General features: G+C 49.2%; 2 protein-coding genes across 2 annotated transcripts in view; one reads left to right on the top strand and one right to left on the bottom strand.

Moving 5' to 3' along the window:
- The first annotated feature begins 1 nt into the window (after position 1).
- LOC8028191 (UPF0538 protein C2orf76 homolog) lies at positions 2–710 on the top strand. Its single transcript, XM_029990249.4, has one exon. The coding sequence runs from the start codon at positions 125–127 to the stop codon at positions 521–523; it is 399 nt and encodes a 132-aa protein (XP_029846109.3). The 5' UTR covers positions 2–124; the 3' UTR covers positions 524–710.
- The window catches only part of LOC8028192 (mediator of RNA polymerase II transcription subunit 1), a 37,574-nt gene continuing 21,825 nt past the window's right edge, over positions 628–16,376 (bottom strand). The window contains exons 14-17 of the mRNA XM_029990248.4: positions 14,256–14,436; positions 10,175–10,270; positions 5,360–5,465; positions 628–4,940 (exon numbers count right to left, since the gene is read on the bottom strand). Of these exons, the coding sequence (XP_029846108.3) occupies positions 1,406–4,940; positions 5,360–5,465; positions 10,175–10,270; positions 14,256–14,436 (3,918 nt within the window). The 3' untranslated portion in view covers positions 628–1,405. The remainder of the gene's footprint in view (positions 4,941–5,359; positions 5,466–10,174; positions 10,271–14,255; positions 14,437–16,376) is intronic.

Below are 16,376 nucleotides of genomic sequence, written 5' to 3'. Positions count from 1 at the left end.
AATATGCTATTTATTTATTTTTAGGGCACGTCGGTAAACGTTGCGCGCGCAACGCATGGCACCGCTTGATTTGTGATCGCGAAGTTTTGTAGCTAGTCTTGCACGTCTTAACGTGTGCTAAAATATGCAAAACATGTCGGGCGACCTAGGGGAACAGCAGCAGATTACCATCAGCATCCGTGTCGTACGTTCCTTCGTGCACAGAAACATCCATCACCGGGTCATGCGAGCAGTCTCCCCCACGAAGCTGGTCAAACACCTCAAGGAAGCGATATTTGCCGACCTACGACAAGACCCGAACATTCCGCCAACGGTACAGAACTACGCGTACGACACCCTGAAGATCGAGCACCAGCCGCACAAAGCGAAGTCCCACGACCCCGTGATCAACACCGCGGACGACGACCAACTCGTACTGCGTGACGACCAGACTTTGCATGCGTCGAATGTCATCAACGAGACAGTGCTTTCTTTCTTCAAGATGGAAGACTACCTGGAATACAAGCTCAGCAAAGTCGCATGACCGCCAGCCATCATGTAGCAGCGGTTTCGGGGGCTGAACCACGCCCCCGCCCCCCAAAAATTTTCAGGATACGCCGCCATAATGTAGCAAAAAAATAAGACGAATTATGTTCAAAGGCTTTAATGAAGACACTTTTTTTTGTCAAATGGAAGGCCACCGTCCAATGTATATATTAAATATATGTACACATGAAAAGAGTGTATGCTGCCACCTTGCACTTGCCATTGGGTATGAACTTTTGGAACAAAAAAAAAAAACGGGCTGAAGGAAATGCTGACGATTACAGAGACGAGCTTTTATGTTGCAGGTTATAGATGCATGGGTACTATGTTCTATTATACATTATACACGGCGAGTCGCGACATAAAACTGTCGCACGAAATATTCGAAGGGCACACAAAAACTTAAGATGCTCGGAAATTGTGCCTAGGTTTCTACAGTTTGCCGTCTATACACTGCAGTCTCCAACAATGTGCACAGGTATTCTTGGGATTAAAAGCAGTGTCACTGGTGAAAGTCGCATGGAGACAACAAACCGCTGAACTGGTCGTGAGGCAATCTCCTACTTCCTAAGGGAGTCCAAAACCAACAAAACAGTTTTAAAAATAGCAGTAGACGAGAACTGAGCGAGCATCAGTGAAGAGAACACTATCTGAGCTGAAAGTAAGGTGCACAGAGCGTCGCAATACCCTCGATGTGTCCGAGCCATCTTTTAAAACATTGCACATCCACAACGCCTGGCTCCCCGTCACCGTTTCGTAAGGAGCCGGCAACGCATGCGACACCAGTTCGGAGGCAGTGGATCACCCTGTCGCTGTACAATGAAGGCAGCTGTGAGAGCACAGTTTCGGAGAATACTGCACACGTTTGCTGACCCAGGTTTCACTTCCCGAGCCCCATGATGGCTTCGTCCATCAGGTCGTCGTCGATCACGCACGGGGACGGCCTCGAGATGGAACTCGATACCGAGTGGTTTGACGGCGGGCTCCCCACTTGCGGAGACTTGAGCGACGGAGACTGCGCCGTAAAGTATGGCGACTTCGCGCTCAGCGCCGGTCCTGGAGAAACTGCCGCTTTGAGACTTGTCCCGCTTTCCTGGCTTCCTCCCCCCCCTCCACTGCCGTCCTTGGGGCTCTGCGCCCTTGATGAAGACAGGGATGAGGATCCCTTCTTGCTGTCAATGGACTCCGGGAAGTCGATGACCAGACCGTCCTCCGGGCTACTGTCTTCATCGCTGGTTGGCTTCGTCTTGGCCGGCAGCTTGGACGGAGCCGAAGCCGACAGCAGCAACGGCAGGGCCTTGAAAGACGGCGTCGTCGTGTTGGCACCCTCCTCAAGCGTGCTGGAGATAAGCTCGAACCGCGGTGAAGACGAAGACAGGTCGGTCGGTGTGAGGGCACTGTCCGGTCCATTCTCCAGGGGCGCCTTGGCAACGACCGTGGCAATGCTATTGTTAGGCTTGACGTCAGTGCTGCTGCTCACCCAGGGTGTCTTGTCCTCGAAGTCCGGCTTGACCGAAGAGTCCACGGAAGGGGGCGTCTGCGACTTCAGCGACAGGGGCTGCCACTGCTCCAGCGGCTGCGTGCTTTCCATGGCCTTGGGCTGCGACAGGAGCAGTCGAAGCGCCCGGTCCGGATCATTCTCTTCGGCACCCGGAAACTCATCCGGTCGCTTGGGTGTGCTTCCAGAGGTGGGTGTCTTGGACTGTGGCGGCGGGGGCATGAGGTTTGCTTCGAGCGTTGAGCTCACTCTCTCTGTCGTGGGTGTCGAACACCGGCCCTCACCCTTCTTCTCCACACTCCGGTTTCCGGAAGATGGCTTCCCCGGAACGGCATTCTGTTTGACCGCATTGGGTCCTTTCGTGAAGTTTCCACCGCTCCCATTGTTGTTGTTGTTGTTGTTGTTGTTGTTGTTGCTGTTGTTGTTGTTATTGTTATTGCTGCTGCTGACTCTCAATGCGGACGACGGATTCAAAGGGTTCTGCGAGATTGCTGGGTTGGTCGTGTTGGGCGACGAAGACTTCTGAGACGGCTTAGAAGGCGCCCTGCCCAAGCCCGACAGGGAGGAGCTCGAGAGAGACGAAGGCTTCTTGGCTAGCCCACCCGGTGCACCGGGTGGTCTCGATGCCGAACTCAAACTCCCAGTGCCCTTTGCTTTTGAGGACGACGACACTCCGGCGGATGCCTTGGACGAGGACATGCCCATCTTGGCCTTGCTCGAGGACGACTTGTAAGTGCCCGACGTCTTAGTGACCGTCAGCTTGATCCCAGAGCTCTGCTTGACCGTGAACTGGTCCGAGCTCGAATACTTCATCTTCCCCTCAGAGTTTTTCAGGAGGGCCTCCTTGTCCTTGGACTCCTTGCCCAAGGTTGGGCTGTCCCTCTTCTCGGAAGACTTGACCCCGCCCTCAAGCCTCGGGGGGCCGGAGGAAGGGTCGACCGGAGGGAAGGACGGCGCTGCCGTATTGGTCAGCTTGGCAATGACCGCGCTCAGGGACCCTTTCCTTGACTTCGGTGGCTTGTTCAGGTTGTTGCTGGACGCTCCGCCGGTCGGCACGATGGTGATGCTGGCCGCAGACGACGACGAGGGCGACGGGAGTTGCGCCGGCTGCACTTTGGGTGCCACGGGGGTGATGGTGGTCGAGGAGGGCAGGTTGAGGTGCTTTAACTTGAGGGTGCTCCCCGGTGGCGCCGCCGCCGCCGACTTCGAAGAGGGCTTTGAGGGTGACGTGTTGGGACCCACCAGGGATGGCTGGCCTGCATAACACGCGGGCCCCCCGGAGGTCCCCGTGCCACTCTTTGGCGGCCCCGCGCTCGGTTTGTGCTTGAGGAGTTTCGTAGGTGACGTTGCCAGGCGTCCGTCCGCCTCGTTGGTCTTTGCGCCGGACAAAGGCTTACTCGGTTTGTCTGACTTCCCGTTGCCGCCCGACGGAAGTGAGCCCTGGGAGCCAGACTTCTTCCCCATGACACGCGCCGGTGCCGCCTGTCCCAATGCTGGACTGACGGAGCCTTGAGGTTTCATGGTGAGGTTGAACGCGTGCAGGGCCCCATCCCCGGACTCGAGCGGCAGGAGGGTGGCCTGCAGCACCGAGTCGAGGGAGGAGGTGTCGAAGGGCAGCTTGGCCCCGTGGGACGACGAGAGGTCAACGCTCTCGGCCCGCTTGCGCTTGCGCTCCTTGCGGTTGTCCCTACCCTTGGGGTCCCGGCCCTTGGTTGAGGCCTGCCTGCCCTCTGCCTTGGAGATCTTCAGGCCGTCCCCCGACTTCTCAATCTTGAAACTGGTGGCGATAACCGGTGGCGACACCGAGTGGGACTTGCCGGCCGCCGAAGCGACGCTCCCGCCCAGGGAGCTAGCCAACAGTCTCTCGGAGTCCCCACCGGGAAGCAAGTTTTTTGGACCGCTGTCCTGAGAGCGCGAGCCTTCCCGCTCTAACTTGAGCTCCTCCCCACGCCCCTCCTCGCTCTTGACCCGCTTGATCTTGCGGCACTGGGGGGGCGCCGCCAACGGGCGCTGCGATGCCGGCAGGGCCCTTGTCCCCGGCTTGCAGTCGTCGCCGGCCGCATCCCCTGGGGGGCCTTCACCCAGAAACCCCCGAAAGGATTCGGAGGGGCTCTGGAGCGGCCTCCTTTGGTTGAACTCTTCCACGCTGCTCGATTCTGCGGGGTTCAGAAGCGCCGCCTTCTTCTGCCCCGCATCAGCCTCTAAAAAAGGCTCCCCTGGGAGAGTGTGGCCGCCGTCCCCTTTACCGAACGAAGGGGCGTCCCCCGAGGGGGTCTGGCGCCCCTCGAACGACGTCAGCGAGATGCTGGTGCTGTCCTCCAGGTCAGCGGGTGTCGGCGTCCCGCCCCCTCCGTCGTCTTCGACGCCCGCCTTCCGCTTGGGGCTCCGCCCATCCGACGACGTCGCCTTTCTCTTGCGCTGCTTCCGAGGCTTGGCCTGGCTTAAAAAAGGGTACGAGGACTGCTGCGAGGGGGACGGGGATGAGCTCGCGGAGGGGACATCGCTCAGCATGCTCATGAGCATCATGTTGGGCTGGGCCGACTGCTTGCCGGGCCCGCCCCCTGGCTGCTGAAACCCCGCCCCTCCGCCGCCCTGCCCCAGGAGGCTGCCAAGGGTTCCGCCGCGCTGTTCCCCGACGTCGTACGGCTCAGAGTCGTCGTAAGGCTCCGAGTCGCCGGCCGTCTTGTTGCCGCCGCCCCCGACCTTGGGGGGAGGCGTCCCCGAGGCAAAGTCCGGCCCCCCGGACCCAAAGGCCCCACCCCCAGCCCCGCCCCCATAGCCAGGAAGGTGGGGCAGGTAGGATGGGCCGTTGCTGTTGAGGGCGCTGTAGTAGGAATCCGTCTGGTTGGACATGCGCATCCGCTGGCCCTGGGCCTTGCGGATCACTGCTCGCATTGTCACCGGGATGGAGAGACACCTGCAGGGAGAATGGACAACCTTCTCATAGAAATCGTTCCGTCACTTCAGCCCGATTACAACGCGGATGGAAACTACACGTGCGACGTCGAAAAAGAAGTGTGGGCAATATGTGGACTGGCCCAAGCATAAACTGAAGCTCCAGCGTTAATACGATTGAAACAATAAGTGCTGAGGGAAAGACACCTTAGGGTAGACCAGCCTCACTGCACAAGCCTTACGCGTTTCTAAGAAAAGCATGAGTGAAACCGTCTCAATGGTGGTCTTATATTTTCACCGTCGCGCAGGGCCGGTTTACACAAATTACTTAGCGTGGAATGAAAGTGGTCTCATCATACCAATTTAGGCTTGATAGGGTGAGTCTGAACGTGTTTTCACGTCAGATGAGGCCATCTCATTTTCAATCTCATCGAACCTTACCTCTGCATCACCTTGCTGGCATACTCGTCGCTGCAGATGCTGATGTCGCTGTTCAGCGTGTAAATGCGGCACTTGACGCTGGTGATCTCGTTCAAATTCAAGTCCACTGCAGCAGAGAAGCATAGGCGAGCATCACTTCCATCTGATCGTGCCCGACTGAAGGCAAAATTGCGATTCACCATAGTTCTTGCAAGAATAAGAAGTAAGCGAAAGAATTACACGTGACAGGGATGCAGCGCAAAACGAGTCACAGATAACGTTTGGACTTGGAGAGGCAAGCTGCACTAATAGATGGTTCAATCACTTGCCATCTAATAGCGCAGCTTGCCTTTCTGAGTCTCTGACTATAATTGACTGCGTCACAACCGCTCGTAACGGCCTACGACGAACGGTTATAATGTAACTAGACTGACAGTTTTGTAGTATTTGTGAGATCAAATCTACTCACTATCTATAAGAAATAGTCGCTTATACATTAGGCTCGCAATAAGTTAAACTCGCATATTTTGTACTTCTAGTTAATTCAAACAAATTTCAACATTTTGGTTCTCTCGCGTAATTCCTACTTTTCATTTTCGAGGCCCCATTTAGTGCGCTTCTTACCGAACACCGGTGTACTGAGGATAAGCAACACCCGCGGGTGTTGCTTCTCCGCAGAGCACCGGTGTTCGGTAGGGAGCGCGCTCAAAGGGGCTAATAGTCCACGATAGACAACTTTTTTGCCAGATGAGCAAACTTAATTTTGTTAGTGAGGTGTCACATGCTGTCTAACAAGACAACATTTTCGGGGGACGAATAACCTTATCTCATACATTCCACCAATGTTTCATATGTGGCACACCTATGCCACATAGGTGTGCCACATAAAAAAGGCCTGTAGAGAGGAAATGATCAAATATCTATTTTGTATGCGTAGCCATGCATATAACAAATCATAATCTAATCTTGAGTTATATTTAAATGAATTTCTCACAATTCAAACTTCCAAAAATTCAAACAAAATTTGTGGCTTCCTGGAGTTAGATTTTATGAGAGTCTACTGTAGCATTGTCAGAATTAGTTGGAGCACACGTTGAAAGAATGATGCACAAAATATACACAGATCAGAAGTGTTAAAGCTCCAAGTACCTGACACCCGATACAGTCGAGCCCGGTTATACCACACCCTGGTATTTCAAATTATTGTTGATATCGAACAGTCCAAACATCCCCCTGGAAATTCCGTGTAATAGCATAGGAGCCTTGTTTTTCTGTACCGAACTCCCATGGATGGGACACTCGATATAGATGTAGCGAAGGAAGCATAAGCACAGCGGCCACTGGTCGCCTCTCCTGCAGTCGGTCCCATTGGTGGCGAGCACATAGCTCCCGCTCCGGGGCTGGCAGACTGCCAAGCCGCACAGGCATACGCACCAAAAAACCAAATGCAAGAAAAAAAAAAAAAAAGGCAATTTTACAAAAAGACAAAAACATGGAGGATGGCAAAAGTAAGGAAAACGCACAGGCGTGCAAGGGGGCGGGGCAGGGAGTGCCTGAAGTTGGAACGGTTTGAAGCTGAGCTAGTTGGTTCATACTTGTTAAAGTGCCAGCTGAACGTTTTAACCCCTTGCCTACTCATTTTTTTTCTTTAAAGATCGTACAGAAAGCTTTATTTAAATCAAGCAATTTGCGTCAAAATAAACAAAAATGTTTCCTTGGCTTTCAGGCGTAGTCTCGTGCTCTATACCAGGACTTCTGGTCTTGTCCTCTTCTTCAGTAGTTCTTCACGGTATGATAGCGCTGAAAACATTCAGGAACATGAAGAGCCACCTTGCATTGTCCACATTCCCATGTTGTTTCACTCCGTTTCTTGTTGGCTGTGCACACTTTGCACGCCCGCGTCGGGTTCTTCTTCTTCTCAGTGGGTGCGATGTGTTGCACAAAGTGACCCCAACACTTTGCTTGTAAGCGAAGCGGAGTGTCGCCGTTGGATGGCCTTCCGCGAGTTTTATAGTCCGGAAGTTTCACACTCTCCAGAATTTCTTCAGCAAGATCCAGGCGGAAGTCAACAAAGTTCTTTGTTCTGCAGTCTCCACTCAACTTCTTGTAGATTACATACGAGTTGAATACAGCAATATCCATCACATAAAAAAAGATTTTCTGGTAGCCTTTGACCAATTTGCGCATCAGCGGAAAGCAAGCCACCATTTGATCTTGCTTGTCGACGCCGCCCATTCCTATGTTGTAGTCGAGAACACACCTTGGCTTGATGACGTCTTCGGCATCGCTTTGTCCCTTCCTCTTGATCCATCTTTTCTTCCCTGTTGCGGTCATGTCGGAGTTAGAATGCATTGTGGACAAGATGTAGACATCCTTTCTGTCGTGCCATTTTACTGCAAGTATGCCGTGACTAGACCTGGACTCGACTTCTCCTTTTTTGAGTTTCTTTGCCACCAGGTCCTTTGGCATGTTTGCCCTGTTTGGTCTAACAGTTCCTACAGCATGAGTTTTGCCTTCCTTGAGCTTGAGGAACAAATTTGGAGATGTGTACCAATTGTCAAGGTATAATATGTAGCCCTTCTCCAGCAGCGGCTTTCCAAGTTCAAGGACCACGCTTTCACTTGCGCAGGTAGTTTTGTCTCTTCCTTCATCTTTCCCAGTGTAGATCTTGAATGCAGAACAATATCCCGAGGACGACTCACACAGCTTGTAGAATTTTATTCCAAATCGAGCTCGCTTGCTGGGATTGAACTGCACGAAGCACAGGCGCCCTCGAAACTTCATCAAACTTTCGTCGATGGAAACCTTTTGGTCGAGTGTGTACACAGATGCAAACTTCTCGTTCATGTGCTCAAGCACAGGCTTCACCTTCCGGAGACGGTCACTCTTGTCGGCCGTTTCATTATCAACGAAGTGAAGAAATCGAGAGATTAGCAGAAACCTCACATAGGACATCGTTTTGCCGAAAATTGGGGTCTCCACTATGGACCTCTTGGACCAGTTCATTTTGACTGTGTGTTTTTTCACTTGCGTCATAATGATGCACAAGGCAAAGTATGCCTTTATCTCATCCGGAGTGGTGTCAAACCATTGCTCCTCATAGCATTTCTTGGGACGATCCTCGTCGCCCATCTCTTGTTCGGCGTAGCGATTTGTCTCAGCAGAGACAGACGCCCAAAAATCATGACTTGCAAACACGGAAAAGGTCGACAAGGCGCTTGTCTGCTCACCAAGACTGCGTTGAACCCTTGCTGACACACCTGGGGTTTTTCCAAAGGTGAACTGAGCAGGCTGGTTGTCCCTCTTCTCCCACTTCCACTGACGTGCAGACGCCGAAGTCGATGAAATGCTTCCAGGATTCGCATCGTTTTCAACACTTTTCTCACTGTCCGTTGAACTCTCATCGGATTCCGAGTAATCGGAAAGGCAGCAGGATTCGTCGTCAGAAATACTGGCGCATTCATCACTTTCAAAAAGAAGTCTTTGTATATCTTCGTCCGCCAAAGCAGACCTCCGCGCCGAAGACATGTTTTTGGCGCGCTTGCTTACAATAGCGCGCTTATTTTTTGTCAATGGAGCGCCCTCTCTCTGTCAAAAGGCAAAGCAAACAAGAAAAGAACCCAAGGTAAACAGGAGCAACAGGGGTAGTGCTGCCATCTGCCGCAGAGCTCGCAAAACAAGCTCTGAAACCGAAACACGAGTCACACTCGTGGTCGGGTTTTATGGTCCGTAAATAGCGGCACGAGTGACACTCGTTATTAGTAGGCAAGGGGTTAAGGACAAACACACAGAGACAAACAAAAAAAACAAAGTGCCAGCGGTGTGTCTGCCTTTTTTGTTCATCTCTGTGTGCGTGTCCTCAAAACGTTCAGCTGGCACTTTAACAAGTTGGAAAGGTAGCATGCAACACTGCTGTAGCTGCGCTCCTTAACCCCAAAATAAAATAAGCAAAAAAAAAAAAGAAAAAAAAGAAGCCTTTATCAAGTTGAGTGTGTCCACAGCAGCAGTTGCGCAATCACACTTTGAACGCCTTAACTATGTTAACCTTTTAAAGCGCAGCTCTTGGGCGCCCGTTTCCGGCTTGAGCGGCGTCGGTGTAACCGTGAGGTCACGTGACCTCGAGGGGAGGGGGAGGAGGGGGAAGGAAGAGGAGGATGGGGAAAGGGAAGGGGGAGGAGGTGAAGGAGGAGGGGGAGTAGCAGGGAAGATGAGGAGGTGAGAGGAGCGGTATACTGTCCCCTGAGTACCCTTCCCACCTCCCTCCTCAAGAGCTGCGCTCTAATTCGGCGTTACAGGGTGTTGTAAACGCCTTTTCTTCTTTTTCTTTCGCCGTTATCGCTTTGCACATTTTTTTTTTTCTTTTGCTTTTTTTTTCGTGTTTTTTTGCTGACGCTTTGTGGAGGTCGTGGTCAGGCATAAACAATCGCTAACGGCGCCACGTAAACGTGGAGGTGTTTATGATCTTCACCACCTAAGCTCTATTTGGTAATGTCCCGTCGCGGCCTTCGGTATTAGCAGAGACGTGCGGAAATTTCAACTGGAGCTTAAGTTAACTTATTTTTGTAGTTCAAATTATCGATATATCAAACTACATTACGATCCCCTTTGAATTCAATATATCTGGGTTCGACTGTAGATAACGCCAGCACCTGATAGATAACACCCGCACATTCTCTCGTCATAAGCGGTCACAAGCGGTTACAATGCAGTGTGATCACTCTAACGGAAATGTTGGAACCTGCCTCAAGCTGCCAAGCGTGATGTGACTCTCACGGCCTCAAAATTCTGACACAGCGAATTGGTGCAGATGAAAACACCCATTCTATCATCACATACCTGTTGCTAGAGATTCGTCCAAGGGATGTTCAAATGAGATGCTGATGTTGGATATCGATGTTGTGCTGACTTCAAACATGTGGGAGGATTCCGCGTCTGGAAAGGCAGGAGGCAACAAAAAAATGCAGCGGGCCACTCGGTACATTTCATTTGAGGACTCCAATGACATTTAAGACAAAGTAATGAAAACATATAAACACTGCTATGTATAGAACTTTCCAGCGGCAGTCTCGAACGAAGCGATTGACAGCGTGCGTCCCTGGTTTTGAGAGTGTACGTCAGTGTTACCCGACTGTGGTGGGCTGTGGGTTTTCTAGTCAGTGGGCTGTGGCAGCCTGCGTAGGCGCACTTCTGGACGCTGGTGGGGGCTAAATTGCCGCATTCTATTTTTTATTTTGTGTTCTATGGCGAATAAGACTTCTCGCGGTTTTTAAGAATGCATTGCACTATTTTTGGGAATAAAAACAAAGAAATAAAAGCTGTCTTGGCGAGTCTGTGGGCGACAGAACAAACGCAACTGGAATGTCTGTTTCATATTATGTTGATCTTTTCATGGCGCCATACAATGAGCCGTGTCATTCTACAAAGGTTTTAACCGTCGAAAATATTTGACCACGCAGGATATCTGAACTGCCGAGATATTCCCCACCCACAACATGAAATTCAACCAGTCTTATCAATCGAACAACATATTTTGTACGTGCCCCATGGTGCCGCGTTTTTCGAACAGGATATGAGAAAGATCTCACAATGTCGACGACAGTCACTTCACGACGATCGGACGGAATACGGCGTGTTTTGGAGCACATGTGGAAGATAGCTGTTTTTTTGCACAGCTTCAAAGCAAATGAACAAACGTGCCTATTTCGTCCCCACACCCAGGACCCAGAGCCCAGTATAAAAGACTCTGCCCGGACCCGACCCTATCAGCTATTTTTCGCGAAGACCCGGAACATAGCCGGGAATGCTTTTCGTCTCAACGGAAATAATCCTCCAAGAAGGTCGAACTGCCTGCGTCGCGAGCTGCTTGACATTCGCTTTCTTCGTTCGTTTCCTGCGAAGGCCGAGCAGGCTACGAGCCCTCGTATTCCCTGGTTCTCACAGTCGAAGATAACATACAAAGGGTAAGCATCCTAGACAGGCAAATAAAGTAAAAACTTCCAAGGAAAGCCGGCAAACTCCGAATGCACAAGCATTCCTGGACAACACAAATCAAACATATAAAAAACCTATCTAGAACCATAGGAATAATCTATAGAACAAAAGACCTCTTGCCCACATGGCTGAAGGTGAAAATATACCGTATACCCTTTTTTACCAACCACACTATTGCTGTCTGTTAGTATGGGGAACTATGGTTAAATCGAATTATGCTACAAAAAAAGCCTACAAAAACATATGCTATGAATAACAGCCAATGTGAATTTTCATACTAATGTCGAAGGCTTATTCGAAACGCCACTTACACATTCATTCAAACATTCACCACTTTCTAAGCTATACTATAACAAGCTTGGGCAACTTATTCACGCAAACAGAGTAAGCAGCTTTGACCTTATTCCATCACGTTTGTCAGAATATACCGTAATATCCCGAGTCATCGCCCACCCCAATTTTTGGGCGAATATTGATTTCCAAAAATCACCGAGTGATCGCCCACCCGAAATGCCCCTACGCAGACTCCACGAACAGCAAACATTCATCCTACCTGAATGACGTGTCAGCGGAAACTTACAGTAAAAGGACGGCCGTGACAAAGTAAAACAAAGAAGGGAAAGACACTTTTCCTTGTTCACGCAATTCCTCCCCGATTTATGCGACCCTGAAGTCATAGTACATGCGTGCGCGGAAAACGACGGAGATAAAAAAATATAGTTAAACGTGAGCGCGTTGGTTTTGATGACTTGTTACAGAAAGAAAAACAGAAAGGACGGACAAGGACGGACATCACGAAAGATGTCCGTCCTTGTCCGTCCTTTCTGTTTTTCTTTCTGTAACAAGTCATAAAAAAATGCTTACAAAAAAGTTTGTTCGGACAAAAAGGAACAAATTCGAAAAGATAGCAGTAACCCATTCAGAGATTGCGAGGTCAGTGAACACCCGATTCCTGGAATGTAACCGTGGAGTGTAAAATCAAAGTCAGACTCCATAGAAATAAAATCACAGCGAACCCGCTCCTTCTCCCGGAACGCCTCGACCGCGGTTGGCAAGATTGTGCAATGTTTAAGGCAAAGCCAATGGGTAAATCAAAGTTTGCTGGAACACCGCACACAGACGTTTGTAGAGGGTTCCATTTCAAGCTCCGTGTTCGTGGTTCCACCCACACCATGCAGCAACGCCGCCTCAACCCGCCTTGATAGCACGCCGCAAACGAACGCACGCATGTAGTGGGCACCAAACAAGAAAGTGGCGCAAAAGCCTCCTCCTTGCAATTGACAAGGCGCCCAACTTGGCCCGACGCCAAAGTATCTGCCCCCCAACACAATCGCCAGCTTTCCCACTTGCCCCAGCATCACTCTTCGTCGCTTCTCTCATCCGCTGGCTCGCTCGTCATGCCCAGTTGGTTTTTCTATTTTCTCGTTCCCTTTTTTTTTTTTTTTTTTTAGCGAACAGAACATAGCTTTGTTAGAAACGTGAAACAAACTCTGCAATAGTAAAACATATTTTCGTGAGCATTTCTTGCATAAAACAATGAAACTAATTCGAGTCTTGAGTTTAATGTATCTTTTGTGCAGCCACGCTAGATACATACAGAAAAATGGGCGTTCATTTAGCTTTTTTTAAGCTTTTTGTGCTTACCCACCGAGACATAGCCCACCCCTCCTTTTTTATGAATTCCAGGCGGCAGGGGGGTGGGTGATGGCTCAGGATATTACGGTAGAGCACAAGGACTAACTACGGTAAACAAAAGGTAAACTTTCAGGTACCCCAGTTCCTAAACACAATTGGTACTAATTTAATAATTACTGGAACATAAAATACATTTAAAAAAGACATCAGTCTTTCAGGCTTTAAAATATTCTCTCGTGTACAAGCTTTCTGTGCACTATCATGCTTATACTTTTTAATGTGACCATTTTTAGCAAGTTTTAATTGAGTGAACAACGCTAAAAATGTGGCTATTTTTTGTGCATGATTTTGGAATCATTTCTTTTTATCAATGCATGCCAGTTTTTTTACTTTTTCTGTTTTTATCATGTGTAAAATTTTTATAATGGGTAAACTTTTTACAGCTTAGTTTCTCATCAAATTTTCAATCATAGTTTATGGGTGATACATTAAAACATTTACAGATGCTACTTTTTTACATTTTGTTTACATGTTTTACTTCCACTTTTTGTGATTTTTATCATGGGTGCTATTTTTCCTACTTGTATGTTATTATGTACTTTATTATGATGCATTCATAAATGTTACTGACAACGAATATGGCTGTCTGTGTTCTTTATGCACATATCTTTTTGTGCACAAATGTGATATATTTCTTGTTATGAGCGAGCATGTTTCCTTGGGTAACGAAGTCAGCTTATTTGTCGCAAATATAACCGAAGTTCGCCCCCCCTCCCCCTCTCCCTCTGCTGTTGGACATTGCCACCCCCCACTGTTGGACCTTGGTGCCTCGTCAGGCGACAACATCACCTTTTGCACCAAGGACCATTTCAAGGAGTGTACCCCTTGAAAGAAATAAACTGAATCAAATTGAATTGAACTGAGATGAAAAGCCAATGGAGTGAAATTGCTAGCCTGAGATCCTTTACATACACCACATAGTAATAAAGAAAGGTTTGAGAATGTCTGCACATGATGTGTGCCAGTGACCTCAGATCAGCAGTCATACTACACTCCCCAAATCGACACTCTACATGCAAACACACGAGAAGTCATTTCACGACAAACTCCTTCTAATCAAATATACTAGGGTATACAGAGAACCAAACTTTCAAGCCCCTCGGACGTTTTCAAAGCCGAGCTGTAACGAACCATGAGCTTTGCTAGCTCTTGTGCTCCGTAAACATCCGGCGGTCTCAGTCCCGGCCTCGAGCGGTGGGATTGTTACCCGGAGAAGAGGGGCGCCACTCACTCTGGCGGCTGGCCGGGCGTACGCAGCTGGCAATGAGAGAGTTGAAGAGCAGCTGCTGGCGCAGAAACACCAGGATCTGGGGCACGTGGGTCGGGTGGGTGAACTGGACCCCGGACACCAGGACGCCCTGCAGGTCGGGGCTGCCAGACAGGTAGTAGCAGTGGTGCTGGTCCGGCAGCGTCTGCGAGGCAACGACGGTGGGGGGCTCGGGAGAACGGACTCGTTGTTTGATGGACCGGAATATTGTACGGCGTTCGTGTCGGCGAACGCACTCGAACACAAAACGCCAGTGTGTGGCATTCGAAAGCGCTCAAAGAGGTAGAGGAAAAGGCAGGTAGCCTTTGCCTCTACCCACTAACCCTTCCAATCGGAACTCGGCACTCTGATGTCCCCATCATGCTCCCATCGTCTCCTCTCCCTTTATCTCTCTCCGTACATATAGATCTTTTTCCACGCAGGCGTCACCATCTTGAAATGGGGAACTTTAGGTATGGAGGCAAACACTGCTTTGCTCTCGCCATGCCATCGGGAATCGTTTATAGTTTAAAAGCGTCTGCATATGAAAGAATGACGGAGAGGGTTTGAGAAAAAGGACTCATATTTCTGTGCACAGCATTCCACGCTGTTTGTTTCTCAAAGATGATGTTACCACCGAGGGTAACACATGCAAACTTCCCCTCGTGTTTGATATACTGTCTGAAAAAAATAAATGTAGGGTTGTTTTAGTTGCAAGAACGTACTATGCATCGTCGGAATGCTCATTCTCCACTGGAATTTAGCACAAGCTGTCTGGACTAGATGCCAAAGCTTCAAAACTCTCCCCTATCTATTTCAAAAGGTATAAGCGATTTTCTTAAATTTTCAACGAGAAAATGGGGTCCGTTCTCGGCAGCCAATGCCATTCATCTCCATGTATTCGTGGGCTTTGTTGGCCACCATTTCCTCGTTGGAAAGTTTCCAAAAATTGTTACTAACTCTCGATTCAGGTGACGGTAGGCTCTGAAACTTTTGCATCTGGTCCAGAGCATTTGCGCCACATTTGGGCGGAGAATGAGCGTTTGACGATGCATAGTATATTTTTTCAATGAAAAAACACACTACATTTTTTTTAGAGACAAGCTATACAGCAGTATTACAGTATACACCCAGTACAACAGACCTTGATAGTGACGAAGGTTATGGTAGTATGTTGTAAAAAGAGTACCTATGCAGAATGCAGATACTTTTACTGTCTGTTCTAACCAGTGAGACTGACGAAATGTGAATGAATATCAGAAAAGAGCTGCTTTTTATTGATCTTCTTAACTTTGAAAGGTAGTGATTTTTTATTGAGCCGTATCGTTAACCATTCCCACTGTGTGCTTTGGGTCATGCAAGGCTCGGGAGGTGCCGAGCACGACAACAGCAGTTTGCAAAGTGGATGCCACTACCACAGAACCTAAGCTGTGTGATGTCCGAAATACCGTATTTACTTGCAGAATGAACGCACTTTTTTTTCCGAAAAATCGATGCAAAGTTGTGGAGCGTTCATTAGGCGAAGTAAAATTTTTGCGTCCCTATTTACCCCTATTTACTCGCATAATGAAGGGACCTTTTATCCTGAAAAATCGAAGTAACTTCTTATCTCTTTGCCCGCGGCGTCCGACCAGATAACCAAACTAAACTGTAAAAAAAAAAAAAACTGTTTTTTTTTTTAGATTATTGGTTTATTTTTGCAGCCTTTGCAAGCTGTTTTGTTTGCTTAGGCAAGGGCTCTCCCTTATCTTTCTTATCTCGTTACGCGCGACCCAAAACTGCGCTGTGCAAAAAAAAAAGAAGAAAAGAAGCTCCTCTTTTTCTTTTCTTTTTTTTTTTCTCAGTTCCATGAAATTTTGTTGTTTTTTTTTCTGTTTTTTTTTTTTTCTTTTTGCCGCTTTTCGCAAGCTGTTTCGTTTGCTTAGAGGGCTCCTCCGCTCCTCTCTCTCCCCTCGCTGCGCGCAACGCGCGACCCGACCCCCGACTTCCCTTCCCCCTTCCCCTTCCCCTTCCCCCTTCCCCCCCCCCCCCCCCCCCCCCCCCCCCCCGCCGTAACCAAACTGCGCTGTGCAAAAAAAAGAAAAAGCTTTTGTTTTTGTTTTCTTC

This window comes from Ixodes scapularis, unplaced genomic scaffold (assembly GCF_016920785.2).
Source record: "Ixodes scapularis isolate PalLabHiFi unplaced genomic scaffold, ASM1692078v2 PGA_scaffold44__24_contigs__length_19508400, whole genome shotgun sequence".
NCBI lineage: Eukaryota > Metazoa > Arthropoda > Arachnida > Ixodida > Ixodidae > Ixodes > Ixodes scapularis.
This window is presented reverse-complemented; position numbering and strand designations above follow the sequence as displayed.

Coding starts and splice junctions, on each gene's coding strand:
- LOC8028191 (XM_029990249.4), top strand. CDS start 125: ATGCAAAACATGTCGGGCGACCTAGGGGAACAGCAGCAGATTACCATC.